We start from the raw sequence: 17,542 nt of genomic DNA on the forward strand, positions 1-17,542 counted from the left end.
GCATGCTCACTTTTGACTCTTAAATCAATAATCCTGTTCTTTATGCTTGACTTTTGTGTTTTCAGTGAAGCACTATTTTTGTATAATCATAAAAGCATAGGGAAACATAATTAGTTGGTTTATTTGTACTAGTTATATTAGTAAATATTAAATGGGCTGTTAAGTAATAATTTTTGTCCGTCTTAAGCTTCAACTTCGCTCTTTACTTCCCTCGGAAAAACTTTGTTTTTTAAAATTAATCTTACAATTTAAGATTGTATATTACTCATTATTGGGATTATAGCTGGTAATACCAAAATTCTACCTGATAAATCATTCCAATATTTGTGTATGCTGTTCATTTACTTCGCAATTATTAAAAAAAAAAAAATTTTGCGCTTACGTTTTTTAATTATAATTTTAATTGTATACTGAAAGTTACTGATGTCACAAGTTGTGTAAGACTGAAAAGTTTTATAGATTCGTTTATTGTTCTTAGACTACATACTCACTTTTGACTCCCAAATCAATATTACTGTTTTTTATACTTGACTTTGTGTTTCCAGTAAAGCGCTAGTTTTCTATAGTCCTGAAAATTGTAGTTACCAAACTTTGAAAGCGATTCCGCTATACTTATTCCCCAGACATATAGATAGTCCGATTGTGTTATTCCCATCTGTTTTCCCGTTTCTTGATTTTGTCAGCACTTATGCATGGAAAATATTAAAGTTGGGCTATATATTTGCACATTAAGGGGGGAGATCATAGTGGAATCATTTAAAAAATTATATATACATTTGAGACATTAATATACAGATTTTGCTCTCAGAATGACATTTATTATTCGTCGCACTATGCTTATGTTTCGGTCTTTAACTAAAAATGCTGAGGATCACTCTGTTAGATGATCACTGTGATTGTATCACAGTAGGATCACTGTGTTAGATAATTGTTTTTCGTTTAAGTGCCTCTTTTCTTTTCTGAATGAGATGACACAGGGTTTTAGAGTGGATCTGATTTTTAAGTTTTTTTTAGGTTTTTCATCTTAAGTTTCTACTCAAAGGAGAGTAAAAGGAATATTAAGCTACAAATTAGGGACGTGATTTGCTATGTAGCAGGGGGGGGGGGGCACCTAGGATTTTCTGAAGCCATCTTTTGAATTTTTGTATATTGACAAACTTCATTGATATTGATGGCATCAAATTGCAGGACTTCATGGCAAATCTTAGTTTGTTCATTTTGTTCATTGGAACTTCTCAGCCTGCGACAGATTCTTACAAACAATGGTAAAACAGGTTCTATTGCCCTTTAGGTTTTTCCTTCATAAGGTGTTTAGGGTAAAGAACGTCTTTCCCCTGTAGCCGTCTCTGCTTAACGCTTGGGAGACCTTCCAAACCCTTTTGTTCTTCTCTCAGGTCAGCAGAGCTTTCGACGCAGGATTGTAGTTTACGTAGACCTCGTGGAAATCTGTGAATGCAAAACAATGCTGGAGGCCTTACTTGCATGGTTCATGTCATACTGGGTTTTTGGCATCAAGTACGGGAAGCAAAAAGGTCTACTTACCGTCATGGAGAAGTTTGTTACTTACATAAAAATTTAGTCGAATAGAATAACTTTTGTCCTTGAGCATACAATTTTTTGCTTCAAGCAGGTTATCCAGCCTATTCGAATACTGCTCATACCTCCAAAAAGCAAATTTGATCGAATTAAGTATTTTTTTTAATTCTGAATCTACGACTACCAATAGCCACAAGCTGGGCTTTCACTTCAAAGTTTGACCGTTTCCGCCAAGAAACAAGCATTTTTACATCCAATGAATCAGTTTTAGATTCCGTCAAATTTTACAAGTTGTAACTTCTGTTTCGAGCCTGAAAATTTTTGCTTTCAACTAAGACCTCAACTCCACCCAAAATTTTGTTAAATCCCTCCTCAATCCCACCTTAATATAAAATCCCTCACCCCACTTCTCCTTGACTCCTGCATAAAACCTTAGGGAAACCCCCTGGCCTCCTTAAAATCTGCTGGACTAGTTTTACAACCTGTCCTACTTCCATGTGGTCCGCCTCCATCTTGCTAAAACTGCCCTAGCCCACAATCATCTTAAATCACTTTAACCTGATGTGACCAAGGATTCGTCCCTCTTTTATATTCGAAAAGTTGTTTCATTTTCTAAGTTCTATGTCTTCCTCCGAAAATAACATCCTTTCTACGCTACTGCCGTTGCTGGAGATTTCTGTTGTACTTGTCAACTACTTCTACTACTAACAACTCATCGCAGCACCAAGCCGCCTGAGGCCAACACAGCTACGCACGTACCTCCTCCACCCCAATCTATTCACAGCCTCCCTTTTTACATCCGCCCACGAAGTTCCCATTCCCTTTAAATCTTTCTTTGTGACGTCCTCCCATCCCAGACAGGAGCGACCTGCTTTCCGTTTAGCCCTAGACGGTTGGCCAAAAAGAACAATCTTTGACAATGTATCATCCTTCATTCGCAGAACATGCCCTAGCCATCTCAATCTTTCTTTCATTATAGCCCTAGAAAGCGGGATTGAACCACATTTTTCGTACAGCCTACAGTTTGAAATACGGTCAGTCAGCCGGGTGCCCAGAACAATCCTTAAACAAGTTCTCTGGAAAACATCTAGCAAATCTTCAACCGCTTTTCGGAGCGTCCATGCTTCAGAGCCATATTTGACCACTTTCATCACTGTAGCTTCTAATATTCTAATCTTGGTTTGCAGACTTATCTTCCTATTCTTCTAGACTTTTTTTTAACTGTGAAAAAACCCCCTGAGCCTTGGCTATTCTACTTTTAACATCTTCACTGCCCCCGCCATCTTTACTAATAATACTACCAAGGTAAGTGAAGCTTCCCGCCTGATCAATCTTTTCATTACGCAACGTCACATTTTCCTCTTCACCTATTCGTAGCCTTAGTGACTTAGTCTTTCTAACATTAATTTTCAAGGCAATTCTAGCACACTGAGCTCACAAAATCTCTAAGACTTCATTCAGTTTGTTGAAACTCTCATCTAGGATGCATAAATCTTCAGTATAGTCTAAGTCAAGGAGATTGTTCTCTCACCATTTGATTCTGTGGTCTCCCACAGCCTTTCTAAGACTCCTTAAAACAAATTACATTAAAATAATCCATATAAAGGGGTATAGAACACAACCCTGCTTAACTCCTGATTTAATACAAAACCAGCTGCTAACCTCAATTCCTACCTTAACCGCAGCAGTGTTATTCTCGTACATAGCACTAATCACTTTAATGTATTTGTCTGGTATACCATACAAGGATAAAACCACTACTAAAGCTCTTCTGTCAACAAAATCAAACTTTTGCTTGTAATCTATTAAGCTTAGGATTAAAGGTGTTTGATTATTCAGCCCACACTCAATACTAAACCGCAAAGTAACCATATGGTCGCCACATCCACTCCGTTTCTTAAAGCTGCCCATTTGTTCTCTTATAAATATGTCTATTAACTATCTCAGTGGTTGAAGTATCATATTACTAAGCAATTTACGACCTACATAGACCAGACTAGTGCCTCGATAATTACCACACTCACTTTTATCACCTTTCTTATAAAGTGGCTTAATTAAGGTTTTCCTAAAATCATTAGGTACTTCCCCTTTTTCAAAAATCATATTCAAAATCTTCAATAACTTATTTCTAACCTCAGAGCCACCATATTTAAGAAACTCATTTACCACCCTATCAGCACCTGGAGCCTTATTATTCTTTAATCCTTTTAGTACTGTTGCTAATTCCTTCTCACAAAACAAATCTTCCTTCACATCCAAGGTATCACAAACTTTTTCATTTTCCTCTGTATTTTTTCCTGCAACTCTATCTCTGTTAAGCAAGTTCTCAAAATGTTCGACCCGTCTCGCTTTAGCTTTTTCCTTATCGCTAATTGCCACCCCATTCCTATCTTTAACTGGGACAAGTTCGGATTGACTACTACCTCTCAATTTGTTAACGTGCCAGTACAATATTTTACTATTATGCCGTCTAGCTGCATCTTCTAAATCCTCGACAATTTTATCCATGGCCTCCACTTCACACCTCCTTAGTTCATATTTCAATGCTTTCTCCACTTTCTTTACATTTCTTTTGTTTTCATGCGATCCATCACTCAGATAATTCTTGTACAAGTCCTTTCTCCTTTCTATTAAACATAAAGCTTTTTCACTAATATTCTTAGCTGCAGTTCTAGTTTTCTTCCCTAATACACCTTCAGCAACTTCACAAATTATTTTTCTAAAATTATTCCAACCATCTTCCACATTATCAAATTTTAAACTTTCAAGTTTAGTATTCAACTGTTCCTGGAAAGTTTCTCTCAAATTCTCATCCTGGAGTCTAATAACATCATAACTTCCCGGGAGGTAGTTACCATTCCGATATTTCAGCTTTACATTAACCATTGACACTACTAGATGGTGATCTTTACTTTTAACATCAATAACAGCACTCCTATATGCCCTAGTATCTTGTATTGATCCTGCCAGTCTTCGGTTTACTATAACATAATCAATAAGGCTTGCTGTCTAACCATCACGTGAATACCATGTTAGCTTATGAGCCATTTTATGACCAAACACCGTATTGGTTATAACTAGATTGTTATACCTACAAAATTGCAAAAGTCTGTATCCATTACTGTTTTCTTTTCCAACACCAAATTTACCTAAGCTGGGATACCATCTATCCTTATTTCTACCAACCTGGGCGTTAAAATCTCCCAGTAATAACATCATATTTCTACCTGGGACCTTGTCTATTTGCTCCTGTAACTGTAAGTAAATTTCATCTGAGTCACTAGTATCTCCATCAGTCGGTTCTACAGGGGCATATACTACTATAACTGAGACCCTGAACTTTCTAGTCATAAAATGGGCAATTAATATTCTATTATTAATACATTCCTAGCCTAAGCAAGACGTAATAGTTTCTTTATTCATCGTGAGTCCTACTCCATGTCTGCGTACCCAATCTTTCCTGCCTGAATAAACATATTCCATATAACCTAATTTTTTACTTCCTACCCCGAGGATGTGATTTTCTGATGCCTCCAATAAATCCAGTTCAACTCATCTGAACTCGTCAGTCAAAATGTCAATACGATATTCATTTTTTTATGTCGTAACATTCCAAGTTCCAATTTTCATGTTCTTTAAATCATTGAAATTATTTTCGCCTCAGGAAAAGCAATGATCCCGGATACCAGTGCAGGACGGGGATCACATATCTTCTCAATTTTACACCGAAGTGTAGAACCGGACAGCAAGAAGTTCCTGGGACCTCCATGAATGGAGGCTTTGTGCAATCATAGGACCATCTTGGTCACAACAGGATTTCAGCACTTAGCGATGCTGTTCTATCAACAAGAGTCGAAATCCTGCAGAGACAATCTCAAGCCTATTACCTCCGACTCATTATATATTCATGCCTACAAATATTATGCTACTACGGGGAGGCAGCCCATAGTAGATAAATTAGCTAGGAAGAGGTTTTTCAGCCCGAAGACGCCCATCAAAACATACCGATCCCAGAAGAATTGTCCATTAGTCAGAATCCCGTGCGAATGCTGTGTCGTTTACTAGACTATAATTTCCTCGAGGGGCGCCACTCCTCAAGTGGGAATAGAGTTGACCGCAAGGTCCCCAGTCTTGCAGGTACCCCGAAAAGGTCGAGGCAGCCCTTTGCAGAGGCCGTTGTCCATTTGATCTGGATCTTACGCCCTGCCACAGTTGTCCTCCTATAGAGGATCCTCCCGCGATGGTGTAAAGCATCACCACGCAATTTAACCCATTGCTGGGAGAAGGTTTGCAACTCATGGAACTTGTGGACAAACCAGTGGGCCCTTTTGAGTGTACATTTGAGGGGTCTTCTTCCTCCTCCGCCTGTATTTATGACCCCGGGCAAGGGTGCTCCAGTTTCTATTATGGACCCCCAGGGACAAGGTCCCCCCTTGGTCCGTGCCTCCTATGGAGGTACCCTATATATCTGTAGAGCGTTCCCCTATCGCCGCCTGGGGACACGCTGAATGGCCTGGGGGAGGCCAGATAAACGGATCACTTTTGTTTTGCAAAGGCCATAACTCAGTGACATATTTAACCTACTACTTATAAATATACATAACTCACTGACTAGGCCTATATAAGTTATATACAGAAATAAATAACTCATTGACATATTTAACCTACTACTTATAAATATGTGTAACTCACTGACAAGGCCTATATAAGTTATATAGAGAAATATATAACTGAGTGACATATTTAGCCTACTACTTATAAATATGTGTAACTGACTGATTAGGCATATAAGTTATATACAGAAATATATAACTCAGTGACATATTTAGCCTACTACTTAAAATATGTGTAACTCACTGACTAGGCCTATATAAGTTATTTACAGAAATATATAACTCAGTGACATATTTAGCCTACTACTTATAAATATGTGTAACTCACTGACTAGGATTATCTAAGTTATATACAGAAATATATAACTGAGTGACATCTTTAACCTACTACTTATAAATATGTGTAACTCACTGACTAGGCCTGTATAAGTTATATACAGAAATATATAACTCAGTGACATATTTAGCCTACTACTTAAAATATGTGTAACTCACTGACTAGGCCTATATAAGTAATTTAGTCTATTCATACCTGAATACCAAACCTGAATACTTTACATACAGACATTAGTCTCCTATTAAATTATCACTTATTGTTACGAATAACCCTTCATGATTGTAGTAACTTAGGAACTGTCTTGTTCTAGGTATGTCACCAAGAAGAATCCTCAGAAGAAAGCCCTCCTACCAGCAAAAGTGAGAACGTTTGAAAAGTGAGAACAAACTGTAATAAATTTTTTCTTGTCTTTTTTTCTAATTTCTCATTCAAATATATGGATATGTAAATAAGTAAGAAATAATCGATTCGTTTGTCTTTTCCCATAGTATTTGGCCGGATGGTCGAAACCCAAAACGAACATGAAATGAAATCCAAAAACGAAATGAAACCCAAAACGAACAGAAATTAAAGTAAATAACCGAGTCAAACCCAAAAGAGCAGAAATTAACATAGGTTGGGCGCAAAACCCCTATGCCTTCCAAAGGCCAGAACAAAATTTGCACTTTACTGAAAAAAAATACAAATGAATGTGCATTGTCAGTTTAATATACATATACTGATATTTAGTAATCAATATGTTAAAATTATTTGATCTATTAAAGTTATAAAAGTAAAAACATTTATATTTTTTTCATTAAATTGCAAATTTTGTTCTGGCCTTGGGGAGGCATGGGGGTTTTGCACCAAACTTATGTTACTTTTTTCTCGTTTTGAGTTTGACTCGGTTATTTATTGTAATTTCTGTTCATTCTGGGTTTCATTTATTTATCGATGCTGATTTGTGGTAGTTTCGAGATTGGTAGATTATTTTATTTTATTTTTGCTCATTTTTTGTTTAATGAAGTTCTTTACTTTTCTTTGAAAAACTTATTTTGTGGAAAAAGTTTTTTTAATTAATTTCTGTTCGTTTTATATTGACATAGTCTTTCAGGGAAAAAGAAAATAACACTTTAAATCTTTTCGTTTTTTAAGACTTTATAGTTATTTATTTTAATTTCTGTTCGTTCTGGGTTTCATTTATTTATCGATGCTGATTTGTGGTAGTTTCGAGCTTAGTAGATTATTTTATTTTATTTTTGCTCATTTTTGTTTAATGGAGTTCTTTACTTTTCTTTGAAAAACTTATTTTGTGGAAAGTTTTTTAATTAATTTCTGTTCGTTTTATATTGACATAGTCTTTTCAGGGAAGAAGAAAATAACACTTTAAATCTTTTCGTTTTGTAAGACTTTATAGTTTGGCCAGCTATTTGTATGCTGGAAAAAATTTCAGCAATTTTTAACAACATATACCATTTTAAAAATCTGGACACAAATAGTATTGTTTAACTTAGTTTCATACCTCCTCTAGTTGACCTGAAATGAAAAACTTGATACCATTCGCGAAAAAATCTGTTTACTTTCTTAGATAGCTTTGATACACTTACACTATTTTGATTTGGTTAAATTTTAAGAGCAGAAGTAGCCTCGAAAGTTTGAACATAATACCCTCAGTCGTTCTTGGGATACTGTTGAGGTGCCTTATTGGGAATTAGCATTATCACAGTGCATTTTGATTTAATCTTGAGGCAACATTTAGTTTTTAAACATAATGGGCAAATGGGAGGGTGTGAGTGGAAGGGGATTAGTTGCCCTCCAATCACTTTTGACTATTAAAAAAGGCATCAGCCCTTCCTATTTTCAATTGAATGAGCTCCTTTCGAAGTTCCCACGACAACTCCTTTGATACGAAGTGCCCTGGTCTAAACAACAACAACGACAAAAAATATTACTAATCACTATCGACTATTAAAAAGGGCACTAGCTTTTTGAATTTCAAATCGAATGAGCCCTTTTATGAAGTTTCTACGACAATGTCTTCTATACAAACCTTATATGCCCCCAGGGCACAACTTAAAACCCTTGCCTTGAGGGCTGTGGTGGAGTATCCTCCTCAAAAAAATACTTTCTATCTGTAAATCAACTACGCTGAACAGAATGGCTATCTCAAAATTTTTATTGGATGTGTTTGGGGAAATGCCGGGCGTGGGGGGGGCGGGCTAGTTGCCCTCCAATACCTTTCGACTATTAAAAAGCGTACTAGCCCGTTGAATTTCCAATCGAATGAGCTTTATTGAAGTTTCTACGACAACACCTTCTATAAAAACATTATATGCCCCCTGAGCATAACTTAAAACCCTTGCCCTCAGGGTTGTGGGGGAGTGGTGTCCTTCTCAAAAACATATTTTCTATCTTGAAATCAACCACGCTGAACAAAATGTCTATATTCCATTTGGTAGGGGTGGTGTTTGGGGGAATGAGGGACGTGGGGGGGGCTAGTTTCCTTCCAATCACTTTCAACTATCAAACAGGGCACTATCCCTTTGAATTTCCAAGCGAATAAGACCCTTTTCAGGTTTCTACGACAAAACTTTCTATAAAAACCTTATGCACCCCAGGATATAACTTAAAACCCTTGTTCCCCTCCAATCACTTTCGACTATGAAGAATGGAACTAGCCCTTTGAAATTTCCAATCGAATGAGCCTGTTTTGAAGTTTCTACGACAACACCTTGTATAAAAACCTTATATGCCCCCAGGGCATAACTTAAAACCCTTACCCCGAGGGTTGTGGGGAGTGTCCTCCTCAAAAACATATTTTTTATCTGGAAATCAACTATGCTGAACAAGATGGCTATCTAAAAAATTTGATTAGATGTGTTGGGAGGACTGATGGGCTTTGGGGGGGGGCTAGTTGCCTTCCAATTACTTTCGACTATTAAAAGAGCCCTAGCCCATTGAATTTCCAATCGAATGAGCCTTCTTGAAGGTTCTACGACAACGCCTTCTATGAATCTAGCCCTTTGAATTTCCAATCGAATGAGCCTGTTTTGAAGTTTCTACGACAACACCTTCTATAAAAACCTTATATGCCCCCAGGGCATAACTTAAAACCCTTGCCCTGAGGGTTGTGGGGAGTTTCATCTTCAAAGACTTAGTTTATATCTGGAAGTAAACTACGCTGAACAAAATGGCTATCTCAAAATTTTGATTGGATGTTTTTGGGTGAATGAAGGACGTGGGGGGGGGGGGCTAGTTGCCCACCATTCACTGTCAACTATTAAAAAGGGTCCTAGCCCTTTGAATTATCAATCAAATAAGCCCCTTTTGAAGTTTCTATGACAACGCCTTCAATAAAAACCTTATATACCCCAGGATATAACTTAAAACCCTTGTTCCCCTCCAATCACTTTCGACTATGAAGAATGGAACTAGCCCTTTGAATTACAAGTCGAATGAACCTGTTTCGAAGTTTCTACGACAACACCTTGTATAAAGACCTTATAGGCCCCCAGGGTAAAAATTATAATCCTTAGCTTGAGGGTTGTAGGGGAGTGTCCTCCTCAAAAACATATTTCCTATCTGGAAATCAATTACGCTGAGCAAAATGGCTAACTCAAAAGTTTAATTGGATGAGATTGGAGAAATGATGGGTTTCGAGGGGGGGGGGCAAGTTGCCCTCCAATTGCTTTCGACTATTAAAAAGGGCACTTGCCCATTGAATTTCCAATCGAATGAGCTTTCTTGAAGTTTCTACGACAACGCCTTCTATAAAAACATTATATGACCCCTGGGCATAACTTAAAACCCTTGCCCTGAGGGTTGTGGGGGAGTGTCTTCCTCAAAAACATATTTTCTCTCTGGAAATCAACCACGCTGAACAAAATGGCAATCACAAAATTTTGATTGGATATGTTAGGGTGAATGATGGACGTGGGGGGGGGGGGCTAGTTACCCTCCAATCACTTTCAACTATTAAACAGGGTACAAGCCCTTTGAATTTCCAATCAAATGAGCTCTTTTTGAAGTTTCTACGATAACGCCTTCTATAAAAACCTTATATACCCCAGGATATAACTTAAAACCCTTGTTCCCCTCCAATCACTTTCGACTATGAAGAATGGAACTAGCCCTTTGAATTTCCAATCGAATGAGCCTTTTTTGAAGTTTCTACGACAACACCTTCTACAAAAACCTTATATGCCCCCAGGGCATAACTTAAAACCCTTGCCCTGAGGGTTGTGGGCGAGTGTCCTCCTCAAACACATATTTTCTATCTGGAAATCAACTACGCTGAACAAAATGGCTATCTCAAAATTTCGATTGGATGTGTTTGGGGGAATGATGGGCGTGGGGGGGGGGGGCTAGTTGCCCTCCAATCACGTTCGACTATTAAAAAGGGCACTGGCCCATTGAATTTCCAATCGAATGAACTTTCTTGAAGTTTCTACGACAACACCTACTATAAAAACATTATATGCCCCCTGGCCATAACCTAAAACCCTTGCCCTGAGGGTTGTGGGGGAGTTTTCTTCTGAAAAAGATATTTTCTATCTGGAAATCAACTACGCTGAACAAAATGGCTATCTCAAAATTTCGATTGGATGGATTTGGGGGAATGATGGGCGTGGGCGGGGGGATAGTTGCCCTCCAATCACTTTCGACTAATAAAAAGGGTACTAGCCCTTTGAATTTCCAATCAAATGAGCCTGTTTTGAAGTTCCTACGACAACACCTTCTATAAAAACCTTATATACCCCCAGGGCATTACTTAAAACCCTTGCCCTGAGGGTTGTGGGGGAGTCTCCTCCTCAAAACCATATTTTCTATCTGGAAATTAACTACGCTGAACAAAATGGCTATCTCAACATTTTGATTGGATGTGTTTGGGGGAATGATGGGCGAGGGGGGGGGGGCTAGTTGCCCTACAATCACTTTCGACTATTAAAAATGGCATCAGCCCTTTGAATTTCCAATCGAATGACCTTTTTTTGAAGTTTATACGACACCAATTTCAATAAAAACCTGATATGCCCCAAGGGCATGACTTAACACTCGTGCCCTGAGGGTTGTGGGGGATTGGCCTCAAAAAAAAATTTCTATTTGGAAACCAGCTGCGCGGAAGAAAATGGCTATCTCAAAATTTCGATTTGAGGTGTTTGGGGGAATGATGGGCGTGGGGGGGCTAGTTGCCCTCTAATCACTTTCGACTATTAAAAAGGGCACTAGCCACTCCAATTTCCAATAGAATAAGCCCTTTTCGAAGTTTCTACGACAATTCCTTCGATAAGAAGTGCCAATTGTTCTTTACTTAGGCAGCGCTAGCGCGCTGCCTATGATACGAATTAGTCAAAGCCAGAGCAAAGATCAGTGATAGGCCGAGACTGTTTGTGCTCTTTTTTGTTCTTCCTTCATTTAGTTGGTTTTGATGGACCGTTTTTAGCATACAGGGCAGGGGTAACTGCGTTTGACAAAGTAGAGGTTTTGTTTGGCAAGTTTCCCTTTGAATTTGAACTTCGTATGGTATGATGGATCAAGGTCTTTTCGCACTTTTTTTTTCTACTGCCAGTTGATTTTATATTTTCCCCAGAAATATGGATCTGTCTTCAAATTCAGCCTTATCAGTTGGATCCAAAAGTTGTACACCTGTTCGACTTCTGTTTTCCAGTCGTTTGACAACCTGTTTGCCACAGGAAGCGATTTAATTGAAATACAGTTGTTGGATTATAGACTATTTTTATCAACTGTTTAACAATGATTTTGGTTTTGACAGTTGTACATATTCCTATCGAATATGCCCATTAATCCAGTTGTAAAAGTTGCAATTAAAAATTTCAACTCGGGACCCTCCCCTCTCCAAGAAATACTTTTGTCCCGACCCTACAAAAATGACGTGACCCCTTCCCCCCCCCCCCACACAAAAACTTGTATGGGCTGCCCCACCCCTAACGGCTAACCATTATCAATTTACGCTAAAGAAATGTAATTGTACACTAAAAAAGCAGGGCGTGGAAGCTTCCTTGATAGGCCGAAATGAAACTGGAAGCTCACGCCAAACCAACGAAAAAGTACGCTAAAGGACTGTAGTTTCGCAACAGAAGAAGGTAATTTTTCGTTGAAAAGTATAATTTCAGAATCACAGGGATTAGCAGTGACGAATACAGTGGGTCTGCCATTAACGTTAAAAGCTGCAACCTAGTAAAGAGCGAACCCCAGCCCATAGTAATCAAAAGTTGAAAAACGTGTTTTCCAAAAAAAACTATTTTGTGAGAAAAAATTGACATTTGACACTGAGTCAGGAATGGTAACTATTGTTTCGGGTAATCTTAGAAGTAAGAGTTTGTTGTGAAAAGAAATTTATGGTGATTTCGAAAAAGAGCCTGAAACCCCTTGAAAATGGCGTCAAATCGAAATAAAAAGTGTATCGTAGGAATCAGCATGGTCGAAAACCTTCTGAAGGATAATTACAGTTCCCCACCTTGAACACCAAGGAAAATGACTTTTTTGCATGGGTAGCACTGATCTGTCTCCCTTTTTTTTGTTTTTTTTTCTAGAAGGGCTTGTGGGTGGCAAGAGCATCATAGAGAGGTGTGTAATAGCTCATTGGAAAGAGAGTTAAATTTGTAAGTGCCCTTTTGAAGTGACCAAAAAGATTGGAGGGCAAATAGCCCCCCCCTCCCAACAGGCCCCCCCCCAACTAGTCCTATAAAAATTTTGAGGTAGCCATTTTGTTTAACATAGTTCAAAGGTCTAATATATATGGTTTTAATGATCACATGGCCCTCCATAGTCCCTGGGGAAGGGCTGTATGTGGTATCGGGCGTATCGATTTCGCACGTATCGTTATCGTGCGTATTGGTATCGTATCGGGAATATCGGGATCTGCCTTTTTTTTCAGTCATTTTCTAGGTTCATTTTTTTAAAACATGTCCCGGCAAGGTATCATGGTTGCAGCGGTATCTACGAACTATTAACTAGCGAACCACATCACATATTAACCAACATTTGAATAAAACTTTTTGAAAAAAAAAACTGCCTAGTAAGAAACAATTCTTATCTGACACTGACTCAGGAACGTTAACTATTATTTCGATTTGTCTTAAAAGTAAAAGTTTATTGCCAAAATAAATTTATGATGATTTCGAAACCTTACACCCCTCGAAAATGGCGTCATATCAAAATGAAAAGTGTACCATTGGAATCAACATGGTCAAAACCTTGTACAGGGAAGTTACAGTCCCCCTCCCTGAAAAACACGGAAAATCCCTTTTTTGCATTGGTAGCACTGATCTGTCTCCCGTTTTTTGTTGTTTTTTTTCAACAGGTCTAGTGGGCTACCAGAAAATCAAAGAGATTCTTAACGGCTCATTCAAAAGTTATTTCTCCTATCTACGTGATTTTTATAAATTCTGCCATCTGCAAGTGCCACTTTTGTGCTATTTCTCAAAGGGTGGCACTAGAAGGCTACCAGAACATCGTTGGCAGATCTTTTATAACTTATATAAAAGATATTGCACATATCTACGTCTTTCTTATAAATTCCACCATCATCAAGTTCAAATGGCACTAAAAACGGCACTTATGGTGTCGTGTCTCAAGTGGAAAAGCCGCACTGTAAAAAAAAAATTTGATTTCTAACAAAATGTTTTGCTCGAATTCAAACAAGTAAAAAAAATCCAATTTTTCTGATGCTAATTGAATTTTGAGTATAAAAAGATAATTATAAAAATAAGGAAATATATTTTTACTTTGAAATAAGCTGAGGTTTCTTGTCTGAAAAATGAACACGCAGAAATTTATGTACAAGAATTATCTTTTAACAAATGAAACTCAGAGGAAACAAAATAACAAAATGAAAAATAAAATAAAAAAAGGTGAAAAAACGAGGATTTTTTCATTTTATTTTTTTTTATTTTTCTTTTTTGATTTTATTTTTCATTTTGTTATTTTCTTTCCTCTCTGAGTTTCATTTGTCATATATAGCCAGTGTGGTCTAAGAATGTATTTATCTTTAACTTTTACAATTGCTTTTTTTAAATACATTTTTTGTGAGTTTTTGTGGGTCGAAAATTTCTTAAGATGCTATCCTAACCTTAACAGTACTAACGGTGAAAATATATTGCTTTCTGAATTCAATTTTTTCTAATTAATAACGAAAATCCTTTTGTGGGAACAACTTATGTTTTTGCGATGAACGTCATTTTTGTAATGAAACCCAAAAAGCGTTTTAAAAATAAATTCTTCCCTGGATTTGCCATAAATTTGCTTCTTACGCTGAATAACCAAGTAAGCAAATATATCGGAGAAAAGAAGACGCCTGTAAGGGTATTTCAGCCCTTTACGTACCCGTAAAGGAACCAAAAGCTTCCCCCAAATTTTCTAAAATGATGCACGTTTCACCTGAACTCAGAAATACTACACTTTAATAGCATGAATCGTGCTTCAAAAACTTCAGTTTGCTACAGGATTAGTTAAAAAATAAGACTATAGCCCAATAACTTTCATCAAACAGTTGACAGTGTTACACTGTAATTAAGGATCTACTTAGCTAAATTGTGACCGAAAATTAAAAACGTAGTTTTCATATCAATTAATAACAACTGTATTTATACGCAGATTGCAAATACATACAGATCATCGCGTTTAATATCTACTCACCAAAGGCTCCAAGCCTCAGAAGAAAAAGGGATTTTGAAAATAGGGAGCCTGATTTTCGAAAAAGGGAGAAACACCCCCCAAAAAGTCAATAAATCTGAATGTAAATCAGACCTTCAGATACAGCATATCAGAAATGTTCTTGTGGGGGTTATGATCTCCTATCTGCACACATGAGGAATTTGTGTTTTTGCCAGAAGACTGATCACTGATGCGTTTCTATTTGTTGCTTTTTTGTTCTACTGTCCTTTTTAAGAGACCGTAAAGATTGGAGGGCAACTAAACCTCCTCCAAAGACCTAATTTGTCTCTTATTTTGTTTTCGAATGTTAGGATTTGAGATCAGTTTGACAAACAAAAAATCATCTTCAACTACCTACAAACCTATAATACAGAAGTAGATTTAATGTTAGGACCTTCAAGCGGCGAAGCGACGATTTTTCCTAGGGGGGATTCAGATCAGAGAGAGAAGACATTGTGATGGTAAGTATTCAGTTTATTTTATTAATGTTACAGGGATGACTCTACGTACTTTTGTACTAGCTGGAACACACGCGAAAATTGAAGTTTGGTTGATGCTAATGAAGAAAAACAAAATATGATAAAAATATAATAGTTTATAAACAAATTTCAGCTATACATTTGCACATTAGGGGGAGGGGTAGGGGGTAAAGCATAGCATAGATTAAATACCTAACCAAAACCTTGGTACCTTTTCCCCCCTATACCCAAATAAATAGTATTTTAAGCACTGTAAACCCAACAACAAACCACGCTTTACAGTCTATTTCTTTTTTGAAAGAAACCCGTTTCGAAAGAAACCCGCATTTTCCATATATAATATAATGCATGTGTTCCAGATAGTACTACATAAGTACCAAAGTATATCCTGGGAAGTTATTTTGAAGTACCTACCTCAACTCCTTCTCCCTCTAGAGGGTCCTTAAATTTGCCTACATGACAGGTCTATGCTTATTAAAATTTTGAAAAAACAACATTTTACCTTAATTTTCTGTTATCAGTTCCTTTTTCTCAAGGTTTAGTTCCGAAAATAATATTCCTGTTATTTGAACAGAATTTTAAGCCATGTCAATTTTTTTTTTTCAAATTTAGGAAATGTGTTTGCGTATCTTTAGAACATTCTTATAAATTGGGATCGAGCAAAGTTGTGAAGCTGAAAAAAATTTGTTGTACTTCATATTAGCAGAAGATCTATTTTGAAAGGTTTCCATTTTATAACACATAGATTTTATGAGGCGGCGAACAAGAGATCTGATGAGCAAGTCAAAGGTATTCAAAAAAGACAGGATTCGTGGCATTATTATTGCAACCGTTCACCTCTGGAGGTAGAAAAAAGGGGGGGGGAAGTATTTATTTTATTTGTGCTTCGATTTTATTTAATATTCACTTCAGGTCTGAGTGTCACTGTTTTCCTGATTGGAAGATGTTTCTTACTCAAGTGTCTTCTGTCGGCCTGCTACTACGCCTTTGATTTACTGATTTCCACCATGAAAAAATGCAGCCATTAAGAAGTATACTATTATCTTGTGGACATTTTTTGTTTTAAATTTTTGTTCTTGTAAAATAAACTAGATTATTTTTTTTTGTATTTATTGATGAATAAGCAAGAAGAAAATGAAACTAAATTCTGAGGATTGGACGTTATAATGTGGCCCTAGAAAATTTAATAATACTACTGATTAAAATCCAATGAAATAACGGTAAATCCAGCAAACAAGATGGAATTCCAATAAGGATCTTAAAATCCAGCATGTTGTTTTGTCAACAAATTGAAAATTCAATTCGGGTATGGGAATTCAACATTTTTGTTTCTCGACAAATTGGAAATTCATTAATGTCCATGGAATTCCAAAATGGTCTTCAATATTCAACTTCAGTTGTTGAACTCTAAATTTTGTTGTTGAGAAACAATACAAACAATTTTTGTTCAATATCAAACGATTTTTTTTTACAGTGTCGAGCTATTGGCCAAGTAGAACTTTAAAGTGATGTTTAATGGCACTCATTCTTAAGGCATACCCTTGGAGGGCAGATTTTAAACCTATGGCTCATATCTACGTTCCTTTTATCAATTTTACCATCCAAAAGTGTCATACAGCACTAAAAACGGCTCTTTCGGTACCACTTCTTAAGTGGAAGAGTTTGGAAGCATGAAACGGTACCATTGCAATAATTATGATCCAAAGCCCTTAACTGGAGGCTTATAAGATCCCCTCACATATACTTCCCCTCCAGACCCTCTTAGTAAGTGTCATAAATCAACTAGTCATATTAAAAGTAAAAGATTGCGGAAGCAAATTATATGTAACTAAAAACTTTTCAACTAAACATCTACCAAAAATTAAGCTTAATTGATCAACAGTTTTGAATTGAACCTTCAAACTTCACTCTGTGATGAAGCC

The 17,542-nt window shown here is 37.0% G+C and overlaps 1 protein-coding gene across 3 annotated transcripts in view; it reads left to right on the top strand.

Annotated features, from left to right (window-relative positions):
* Positions 1 to 6,928, top strand: part of LOC148941131 (uncharacterized) — a 169,471-nt gene extending 162,543 nt beyond the window's left edge. For 2 of the 3 annotated variants that reach the window (XM_089103991.1, XM_089103992.1), the window contains one exon: positions 6,797 to 6,927. In XM_089103991.1, coding sequence (XP_088960117.1) covers positions 6,797 to 6,859 — 63 coding nt within the window. In that variant the 3' untranslated portion in view covers positions 6,860 to 6,927. Of the gene's footprint in view, positions 1 to 6,796 lie in introns of all 3 variants that reach the window. The other variant, XR_016143251.1, reaches the window with a different exon arrangement.
* The last annotated feature ends 10,614 nt before the right edge of the window (positions 6,929 to 17,542 follow it).

The sequence above is a fragment of the Artemia sp. Qi Xiang Cuo genome, chromosome 18 (assembly GCF_049724085.1).
Source record: "Artemia sp. Qi Xiang Cuo chromosome 18, ASM4972408v1, whole genome shotgun sequence".
NCBI lineage: Eukaryota > Metazoa > Arthropoda > Branchiopoda > Anostraca > Artemiidae > Artemia > Artemia sp. Qi Xiang Cuo.